Source organism: Cryptomeria japonica, chromosome 8, assembly GCF_030272615.1.
Source record: "Cryptomeria japonica chromosome 8, Sugi_1.0, whole genome shotgun sequence".
Taxonomy (NCBI): domain Eukaryota; kingdom Viridiplantae; phylum Streptophyta; class Pinopsida; order Cupressales; family Cupressaceae; genus Cryptomeria; species Cryptomeria japonica.
Window position 1 is genome coordinate 508,452,061 of NC_081412.1, and position 12,058 is coordinate 508,464,118.

Below are 12,058 nucleotides of genomic sequence, written 5' to 3' on the forward strand. Positions count from 1 at the left end.
CATAACAACCATTAAGCTAAGATCAGTGGTCTCATGAAGGTGAGAGCATCAAAGAACCAAACCAGCAACAACTTATCCTCTCTAATATTCTGATGATGAATCACAGAATGTGATCCAAAATATGGATTAAAGAAATACACACAATCATATGAAAAAACAACAAGAAGTCATTTAATATTATTCCAAAATATTATTCAAGAAATACACACAATCATATGAAAAAGCAACAAGAAGTCATCTAATATTGTTTTTAAATATTATTCGTTACAAAAATCATCGGAACTTTCTTATCCATCAAACTGCTAAACAATTAATTTTATTAGATGATATCAATGGAATCTACATACCATACTATTGTATTCAGAATTTCAATCATCAAACGGTAGGTATGCCCGCGTAACTGTCAATCAAATTCAGAAGATTGATTCCTTTAGGGCGGAAATTTTTATCGAAATAATGCTTGAACTGGGAGAAGGTAAAAGGCCTGTAATATCGTGGATGATTTGCGTCCACAAACTCCGCTGGAGCCCATATTTCTTTATCATAAGGAAAATGCACAAACCAAGCGATAGACAGCCGATCTGTCCACCCTCTGAAAACTACCCGGTGCTCTGCGCTGCGGAATCTGCGGTTCGTCCATGCCTGCAAGTGCACCCACAAAAATATATTTATGTTAAGAAGGACGATAAATAAGCTACAGTTAATGGGTTTTCTGTCAGAAATTCACACCTGCAGAGAGTCGCCTACGTTGATAACGAAGGAAGATGCTATGGGCTTCACATTTAACCACTTTCCCTCTTTGGTCCGAATCTGAAGGCCTTCATTTGTCTGGTAAAGGATCGTAAAGCAAGCTAGGTCAGTATGCTCAAACAGAGCTCCTTCGTCTTCTGTGAACCTTCCATTGGAGGAGTAGCGGCTTAAACGCATGTAAGCTTCACAGTGTTGGAAATCAGAATCGAAGAATGTTGTCACGTCCAATCCGAGGCTCGCAATAATGATTTTGCTGATCTTCTGTTGGAGATCTGCCATGGCAAGTGTATATGTCTCAATTGTCTCACTGCCATATAAAAACATTAGAGCTCACTTAATTCAAATATAGTGATGGAATTTATACAAGTGTGGATTGTAACTCACCTGAATATTAGATTTCCTTTATCTGGCCATATTTTGTAAGTCAATTGCTGAAGAGAATCCGAACGAGGCATTTTCATAAGGCAGAAGGTCTCCTGTGACAACGAACGCATGTAGCTCTGAACGGGGTTTGATGTGACGGCTCTCTCTTTAGCCTCTGCAGGCATCGCATAGAGTTCATGGATAACATTTTCTACATTCTGGAGAAGTTCTGTTGGAATTCCAGTGTTAACGACCCTGAAGAATCCCAATTCCTTGCAGGCGTCTCTCACCGTGGCCGCCGTGGAATGATGGTGAAGCTTGTTTAATCCTTCTCCTCCTTCCCCGTAGTCCGATGGAAACTGTGAAATGTCAATCACAGGAATGTCGACTTCTTTTTGCAGCGACAAAGACATGGTGAATGAAGATTAACCCAACTCTAAAAAAATAGCTTGAATTATAAATGTCTGGATTCTTAATAGCTTTTCTCATATCATTAAAATCATGAGGGCATTGTTGAGATGAATGTTCAATATATGGTAAGGCGATCAAGAAGCTTTCAGAGCGATCCTCATTAGAAATTTATTAAATGGTTTTCCAGCTAATAATCATAATGGACGAAATTGACAGATTAACTTTAATGATTGAATCTTACCCAAATAAACACATTTCCACTTTGTCGATTACCAGTCTTTCGTGTAAAAAGAATTAAAATGTTTTCATGGATGTCGACTGAATTAGTTTATTAATTAGGTCTAGTTTTTCAATGTCGTTCGTGGATTATTTATCTGGATCGGACGTCATAATGCTATTCGGTGCAGTGTATTTACGCATAAGGTACTTTAAAATAAAAATGAAAGAACGATCCACCTAACCAACACTGATCTGAAAGTGAGATAATTATTTTGAAAAGAAATATTTAATAATATTTTTGAATTTTGTAGCTTGTACTCTTGCTATTGTCGTCCATATGCCCTAAAGTTTTTCACTTATTATAGGTGTTTGTTGTCAATAGTTTTGTACTTGCATTATAAGATTATTTAATGAATTTTTCATGTGATATACATCTAAATAAATGTTACACTAGCATATATGTCTTAAGTTTAATTTAATCTATATAAAATATGCCGAGAGATATCTTTCTCGAAGCGCTTATTTTTAATCAATTTTACATCCTAAATTGAAATAGACACCTCGTGAAGGATATCTCTCGGCATATTTTATATAGATTAAATTAAAATTTAAAACATATATGCAACGCGACATGGAAAACATAAAATAAATGCAATATATAATTATATAGTATCTTTTTCTTGAGTTGAATTATATATAAGTATTTTAATATTATTATATTATTATATATCTAGGTATATGAAATATATCCATTTAGACTATTTTTAATAAATATATATGTTTTACAAGATTAAAGCATATACTAAAATGTAAAATATAGATTGGAATTTATTTAATGATAATATAAAATATTATTTAATCATAAGTATTATAGTTATGGATAGGGTTAAGATTAGTATTATGGTTAGAGTTAAGGTTCATTGTTAGGGATACGATAAGGGTTCACATCAAGGTTAGGAGTTGGTTTAGGTTTAGAATTATGGTTAGGGTTAGGATTTAGGATTACTGTTAGGATTACAGTTAGGGTTAGGGTTAAGGTTAGTATTATGTTCAAGGCTAAGGTTTAGATCATTGTAGGGCTATGGTTAAGGTTATGATTAGGGTTAGGTTTTAGGGTTAAGGTTATGATAATAGGGTTTATATCATGGTTAAGGGTAGCATCAATGTTAGGGTTTGGTTTAGGTTTAGGATTATGCTTGGAGTTAGGCTTGAGGATTATAATTAGGGTTAGGATTAGGGTTAGTATTATGGTCAGAGTTAAGGTTTACATCATTGTTAGGGCTACAATTAGGGTTGTAATCAAGGTTAGGGTTTGGTTTAGGTTTAAAATTATTGTTATGGTTAGGAGTTTGGATTAATGTTAGGATTATGGTCAAGGTTAGAGTTAAGGATTATATTATGGCCAACACTAAGATTTACATCATTGTAGGGCTAGGGTTATGGTTAGGGTTAGGTTTAATGATTAAGATTATTATAGTGTTTAGGGTTTATATCATGGTTAGAGTTAGCATCAATTTTATGGTTTGGTTTAGGTCTAGGATTATGGTTAGCATTAGGGTTAGGGCTTATAATTAAGGTTAGGGTTCGGGTTATGTCTAAGGTTTAGTGTTAGGGTTAAGTTTATGGTGAGGGTTAGGATTTATTGTTAGTGTTACAATTCTATTTAGAGTTTATATCAAATTTAGGGTTAGGGTTAGGGTTATAATTATAATTGGGGGTAGGGTTAGGATTATGATTGATTTATGATTATATAATGTATGTCTAGCATTAGGATTAGGGTTTATTGTTAGGGTTAAGATTAGTATTATGCCTAGGGTCATGGTTTACATCATTGTTAGGGTTTGATTTAGGTTTACGATTATGGTTAGGGTTATGGTTAGGCTTAGTGTTAGGGTTAATTTTATGGTCAGGGTTTGGGTTTATTAATAGTGTAACCCTAATTATAGTTAGTGTTAGGTTTATATTTTAATTGGGGATAGGATTAGGATTATAATTTGATTTAGGATTGTTTGATGTCACACACCTTAGAAATCATGTATATTACAAATAAATAGTAGCACAAAATATGTTTTGAAAATTAAAGATATTAGTAGTGGAAGTTTTATACATTGCCACACACCCACTTAAAATTTGTTTTAAATGGTATTATTTCTTTTATATAATATTATAATTCAAAAAAAGGGTAAATCTTCTCATTTACATGTTAAATATTGTAAAAAAATGTTAATTTTTTTTTTATATTTAGTTGCTAAACATTTAACATTTCATATATATTTGTTAAACAACCATCTAAAACATATATTTAAAGCCAAGCATTTAGAAAATCACATGTATAACAATTAATATTGTTGTCCTTTCAACTCTCATATAGGAGAAAAAATGCATGCTTCACTACAATGAACTTGAATAAGTGAGAAGTGATGAAGTTCAAATAAGAAGTTACTGCTTGAATATTACTTCATTGTAATGGTGAAAATACATCAAGAATTCTTTAGTGATGAGAATAGTATTATGTCCTCTATTTACAAGATGATCAAAATATACTTCTTTCATAATAACTGGAAATCTGAACACTATTTCAGATGCATCATGAGATTTTTTAGCAACATCTTCCATTTTTAATATTTCAAGTTCTTCGACATCATCGATCATTAAGCTCGTGTTTTCAATTTCTTTGACAATTTTCTTGCAGCATTCTAAAACAATTCTCGCACATTTGTCAATAGGAGTTTGAACAAAATTGTTTAAGTTTATAGATGCAGTTGGATTTTGAACAATGATATATGATTTATCTCGAGAAGCATCCATATTTCCAAGTATTTGCTAAAACAAAATAAAATAAAATTAGGGTTATCATTTAGGAACAATGAGAATAAAGTATTCATAATTTGTGATAAAACTATAAAATCACTATATTTAGTAGCACAAACAATGTATGAAATAAATAATGAAAACATTTATTTGTAATTGAAGCAAATTAAATCATCAGAATATGATATTAGTTGGCTTACTATGTTTGAATGTCACTAAAAATATTTAAAATGAAATCAAAAATATAAAACCATAAGAAAATGATGTTAAATAAAGGAAATTAGCCTTTATATTTGATTAAATTATTAAATTGAAATATATTCAATGACTTACTAAATGTTGAGAAATTTTGTAGAGAATGATTGTTTGTTTAAACTGGATAGGAATAGTCACTCATGAATGTGTCCATTTTGCTTTTCATTCATAATATGTAGATATATTATCACATTGATTTTACATAAAACTATTTACATCTCATAAAAATATTATTTAATAAAATATATTTTAGTCTAAATTAACCTATAATATATGATTAAATAAATCACTAGAATAAGATTTTTTTGATAGGTAAATTGTTGGATTGGGCCAGCTCCCTTTATATTGTATCCAAAAAAGATAGTACGAAATAGTGTTTTGTTGCGGCTACAATCTTGTCTCCTCTATACTTATCTATTTGTATGTTAACACCAAAAATCCAACCATCTGTAGCTACAAAACTGTTGGTTTGTATGATCTATTACATTGTACATATTCTGACTAACATAACTAAATAAACTGATAAATACACAGACAATAAAAAATAATTTTTAGGAAACCCAACCTTAGTAGAGTCATCCATGCTTTGCATCCCTCGGTCCACGTAACTCAGTGAATAGTGGATTGTTTGGTTCTAGCGATAGCCCCCGTTTTTCTACTTCTTTCTTCATCCTCGTGACTTGGTCTGCTCAAGCAACTACCTAGCAATCCCCTTTTCATCGTTTGTGTGTCGGGCCTCTTGCTATGTATTCTACAACTCTGACATCATCTGCCATCTAGTCCTCTCCATAATTTGGTAGAGTTGGCGCATTTGGACTATCCTCCTCCCTGTTCCTTTCATCTGGTATGCAGTATCCTTCATGATGTTTGTACATCTGCATCCATTCTCTAGTCAAAGGAGCAAGGATATCGGCTAACCTCTATAGAAATTCTACATTTCTTTCCATGTCAGTCTTCCTGCTTCTCAATTATTTTGGCTCCATCATGGTGACCAAAGGAAACTTCATGACCTATCCCATGAAACCCCGGTCAGTCCCTAGATAGTATTATTGAGGCATAGGAACCATATTTTGTGCATCCACATTGTCAAGCACTGCATCTATATCCCCTAGATATTTGTGCTGGAAGAGTCTTTGGCACAAATTTTTCGCCTTAGATTTGATCACACCTATTTTGAGGGCAAATGCCAAGAACATGGATGTGATATCTGTGTTGACCCTGTACTTGTGGTAATCCCACATGAACTCTATCCCCAAGACATCTTTAACCACATGCAAGATAAGCGGGTGCCTCACTGAAAGCATTTGCAATAACCCTCGGTCAGTCACATCGCCAAAAAGTGACACCATGCTCCTTGTGAATTGTAGACAAATACGGGTATCCATCCTGATCAGAATAAGATATTAGTTGGCTTAATATGGTTAAATGTCAGTAAAAACATTTAAAATAACATAAAAAATATAGAACCATAAGAAAATGATCTTAAACAAAGTAAATTTAAAGCCTTTATATTTGATTAAATTATTAAATTGAAATATATTCAACGACTTACTAAATGTTGAGAAATTTTATAGAGAATGATTGTTTGTTTAAATTAGATAGGAATAGTCATTCATGAATGTGTCCATTTTTCTTTTCAATAATAATATGTAGATATATTATCATATTGAATTTACATAAAACTATTTACATCTCATAAAAATATTATTTAATAAAATATATTTTAGTCTAAATAAACCTACAATATATGATTAAATAAAAAAATTAATTTATACATTTTTCTCCTCAAATAATTAATTTGCATCAATCAATGTGTTTCAACTACCAAACTCTAGGGATATCCATTAAATTGAACCAAGTGTAGATTCTTATTACCAAGATTTTGGGCGAGGAGAGAAAGTATCATGATTATAAGAGAAGAGATAAGTAGCATTGCTAATTTTTGAAAGTACAAATTTCAAGAACTTTGTTAACAACATTTATTAGATCAAATAACTTATAAGGATTTTAGCCTACTTTCTTCTTCCTTTCTTCTGGCAACTTGTTTTCCCCTCTTCATTTTTTCATATTTGTCATATGTCAAGGGCGGCATAATCCATAGTCCTTGCAAAGATTTGAAATGTTATATTGCTACAGATGTGAGACCACTTCTTTTAGTGGGACCTATATCAATAGTGGCTTTGTCTAGTGTCAACCCTTGTGATTTATGTATGGTTAAAGCCCAAGCCAATCTCAATGGAATTTTCTTCGTGATAAGTTTGTCAATTGCTGGAATTGGAACTCTTTGGGGATGACGATCATCAAATGGAATTCTAGAGTAACCATCAAAATCTACAAGTACATATGATGGTGGCAAAGGTGGTGCACTTCCAAGTCTATATACAATACTTCGAATATATCCTAAGGCTCCATTGACAAGACCTGCTTCTATCCATAAGTTTGAAGTTAACATCACCCTTGCATTTTTTTTGAGTAATAGTTCCATGTCAAACTCATCATTTCCATCACCTTCTATAGAACTAAGTGTTGTTGTTTTTACAGCGATTCTTCGTGCAATAGGGTTTTTTAACGAGTACAATTTTATCTTGTTATGACTGTGCATATTATCATTTGTCGAGAATATATGAACACTATTTTTGAACTCATCATTTGTTGCAATACTCATGTTTCCATTTGGTCTTGACATAAGTAACATCCAATCATCTATTGTCGGGTTTGCATCCCTTATGTTTGTTAGAAGAAGACGAAATCTTTCTTGTTCATTGCTTTGTCCATCTGGTCTGAAAATATGGCTCAAAGTAACTACAGTTTTGAATTCTTCCCACAGTATCCTTGCATGCCTTTTTCTTTCATATGCCACTCTATCTTTGATAGGAGGCAATTGTGCCAAATCTCCAACCAATATCATAGATATACCTAAAAAATATTTTAATACACATATTGAGGAATAGGTAAATGTGTGAAAAATGTAGATCTATTATTCTAAGAAAATTAAATGTTAAACATACCTCCAAAACTTTTATGACTATTTTCTTGAAATGCTTGTCAAAGACGAGAGTCTATGTTTTCAAGTAACATCTCTCCCAAGAAGCTCATTTCATCTATTAATATGTACTTTATGTGAGAAATTTCCTCTTGGAAAGTTGTAAGTCTTGTCCCTTGTAGCTCACTGAATTCTTTTATTGGGATTCTCAACTTAGAATGAATCATTGATGCTCCAATGTTGAATTTTGCAACTCCTGTCGATGCAAGTAGAAGTAGAGGAGAGCGTTGTGGAGAGGCTACATTTTGTAATGCTTGACTTATTGCACCAATCAAGTATGACTTACCTATTCGTTTCGTACCTTGGATTATCATATATAAGGGCGATACATTTTGATATGTATGATAGTGGGACATTATAATGTTGATTGCTTTGTTTTGTTTGTCACTAAGGTTTCCATAGTCCACACATTGTGGTATGTCATCACGAATAAGACAACCACTATTTCTCATTATGTTAATGAAATTTTTAGCTTCATTTGTGTATTGTTCACCTTGAAATTCTTGACACCAATCTGTCTGTCGATCTATATCTCTTCTTCCCAACATATCTATTTATAAAACTTGCATAATTTGTCCACGATGAAGTCTAGATAAAATTTCCCATTCATTCTTTGTGGTTGTACCTTCGGCATTGTTGTTTTTAGATTTTGAATCAGTCTCATTTTCACTATTTTTAATATCTCCTCTCCTTTCTATGTGCCATTGATTATATCTAAAGTTATCCCATGTTGCAACTATTGATTCATCATTGTGGCCAATATCTATGTGAATTTCACGAAAAGGATTATAGAGCAACAATTTTGAAGAGCAAAAATCAATCCATTTTTATGAGTGACGTGTAGGAATTGATTGAAATCTAGAAAATACTCTTACAATAGCAACAATTTTCCTTAGACTCTATTTGTTCTCTCCTCTTCTTTTTTGGTTATATATCTATGATTTTGCAATATCAATAAGGCACACAAATTCCAAAAATTGTGGCCTATTCCTATATGCATCGATGAAAGATATGTTATGTTCTTAATTGTAATCATCATTATTTAAGTCTATGCATTTGAATACTTCCCTTGAAACATTTAAGTTGACAAATGTTCTACTACTTTGTACCAATGGAAGTTCTAGTAGCATATGACTTGTTTATCGGGCTCCAATATCCCTTTATATTAGTGTTTTGGTAAGAAGCCTTCTATATTCTTTTTCTGCTAAATCATTGTGATTTTCTACATTTGCTAACCGTAATAACATCTGATGGTATATTTCTGAGATCTTTTCAGCTTTGGTTGCATACTTTGCAATATATATAGTTACAACATTTTTTGACATAATAGGTTGCCAATAAATATTTGCTCTCCATAGTTGGATTATTTACCGATTATATGAGTTAACTTTGTCATCATTTCTAAATGGATCAAATTTCATTTCACCACATTCTATGTCTTTATAGATTCTAGAAGATTCTAAATTTAACGGCCATGGAGCATTATACCTATATGTCATTCACATATTTTATTAGTAAAAAAAGTAATATATTCAAGATAGACAATATTTACATTTGAAATGAGTAAAATTGATTAGGAAATATTTACCTGAAAACCAATTTTCCTCTTTTTTTGTGTAGACATGCACCCTCTCGACACATTGTGTCTTTGAACAGTATTCAAAATCTTATCATAGTCATCATGGAGAGAAGTTTCTACCAATTGTCTTGTGTTTTATAGATATGGGTGTAGATTGAAATTTTGATATGCCTAGAATGTGGATTAAAATTTGCCAATCTCTATTTATACTTATTTTAAACTGTGTATAATATGAAAAGGGCTTCATTTGCTTATTTATTATAATCATACATGTATGTTTTGGAGGTGTGTGTCTTGTCGATGGTTACATGCATGAATTAAATCATGGAGATATGATTGAGCATAATACAATTGATCTAGATTATTCCAATCAATATTATCCATATTTGGTGCTCCATTTAACCATATGAAACCATGCACATGTGCGGACCCTCTACATTTCCATTCGTATCTACACCAATAGTCTTTGACATTCATGCCTTTCTTGTGGATCTGTTTCCTCAAATTTGAGTATCACAAATGCATGTATTATGAAACAATGTGAGGGTAATCGATGACATTTTGTTTTCTCTATAATTGTGCTTCTAGTGGATTGCTTGGTGGTATTCCGAGCATCAATGCATGCAAATCTCGCCAGTACAAGTTTGCTGCACTTAATGTGAAAAATATTGTCGGTGTTCCAATTTGGTGAAGCATGTCTCTTAATTTTGCTTGACACTTTGTCCAATAAGATCTTGTTCCCCTTAAACTAGTTCCAAATCGCATCAAACTATCTGCTAGATGCAAATGTGGTGTGTTGTCCATGTGTTCACACAACTCTTGTATTATGATTGACATTTCGTGCAAACTTCTTTTTAGACAAACAGCTATGGAGCTATGTGCTCGATGTCTCATAATCATGTTCATCATATAATAATGAAATCTTGGATTCTTACCAAATCTATTATCTCTGTATCGTAGGAGGTTCTTGACAAATTCATGCAGATGCAATTTCCTTAGTCTTAGTTCCAACCAATCACATTTACCATTGTGAAATAAAGATGGGAAAGTCATTTTGAGAAATCCTGTCATTGTATATTCATTTATAGGAGATGCACTGATCATGGGCCAATCCATCATTGTTGTTGGGTCTACATTAGGATTGTTTACCCATGCATGAATCAACTCCATTTCCCTTTGGGCATTTGGTGGTTTGGATGCCATCGATGTTGTATGCTCTATTATGTTTCTCTCATCTGTCTCCATAAGGGGGCCCACAAAAACAAACTTCATTTCTATCAAAATCAAACTCCATATGCAAAGTTCTTAACTCATTAAAAATATTATGATCTAAATTTGGTAGAATATTGTCTAGAGAATTTTCATCAATAATTACATCAGAGTAAAACTTATCATATTGAATTTTGTATCGTAGGGTTGTGTAGACATGATATTTATTTACTATGAAATTATAGCTTGTCCCACGTTGATCCTTTTTATGAACTACAATCAATGGAATATCTCTAACTAAATGTGGCAATTTTTTGGCCATATTTTCAATGTTCTATGGAAAGCTTATTATGTGTCCTTTTTATTTGAACTGACCACTAGTTGCATGTGTCACTGGCAAAATTGGACTAATGCGTGCAATTATCATTTCTTCTAGTTGAGATAAATTTTTCAATTCTTTGGTTGGGGCCCAGGATCCATATTATTTTCAAATGAAAATCAGTGGTTGCCTTTTTCTTGTCTGCATCTAGTACAAATAGGCACTTGGGGACTATGAGAGACACTGATTCCAATGTAAGATTCTTGACAAATATGGCACATTGTTGGTGATGCCAACCTATCTAATTTATTAAGAAATACCATTTGGGGTGTCATGTTGAAATGATCCAAAAGTGAATTGTTGACCTCGTTGATTTACATTTTCAGGTGTTTCTATAACATTTTCTATTGAACTCAGCCCTTCCTCTTCTACTTTCCTTTGAAAAGCTTCTTTGTGTACATTCATTTCAATATTTTCATGATCCCTAATTTTTTTTGTTTCCCCTAGTTGGGGATTACTTTTTACTCTCGCCTCATTATGTATAGGAGACACCTCAACATCATTTTGATCTCTTATGACTTCCTATAAGTGTGCCTCCTCAGATATATGTTGACGTGTATTTCTAGTTATGTTTCTATGTTGCTCATAATGAGAGAGATGCTCATGTATTTGATTGCCTATATTCCTATTAACATTTTCCTCTAGTACTGTTTCACCTTGTAACTGTTCATTTGTCATTTCTGCTATATGCTTAGCGTATCTTTCTCTATCTTCTTTATTTATTTGGCTTATATACTCATCCATTTGAGCATCTATCATTTTTTGCATACACCGCCTATGATATTCTCGTTAATATTCTCTCTATTGTTGTTTTCTTTTCTCTTCAGTCTCAAAGAAGTGTTTTCTTGGTCAAACCATAGCTAATGTATCAAACACATGGAGAAATTAAATAAATAGGAAATATACAAATAAAAATCATTTGATGTTATTAGAAATAATAAATTAAAAATAAAATTCTAAAAGGAGTGAAGACAAAAATGTATGAAAAATGCATACATTTATTATAAAAGCTGGAAAGATAGCTCAATAAAAAATAATT

The 12,058-nt window shown here is 32.3% G+C and overlaps 1 protein-coding gene across 1 annotated transcript; it reads right to left on the minus strand.

Moving 5' to 3' along the window:
* Positions 1 to 375: 375 nt before the first annotated feature.
* Positions 376 to 1,526, minus strand: LOC131057225 (probable 2-oxoglutarate-dependent dioxygenase AOP1). Its single transcript, XM_057991412.2, has 3 exons — positions 1,135 to 1,526; positions 730 to 1,057; positions 376 to 642 (listed from the first exon to the last, which is right to left on the minus strand). The coding sequence occupies exons 1-3, from the start codon at positions 1,524 to 1,526 to the stop codon at positions 376 to 378; spliced, it is 987 nt and encodes a 328-aa protein (XP_057847395.2).
* Positions 1,527 to 12,058: the final 10,532 nt, after the last annotated feature.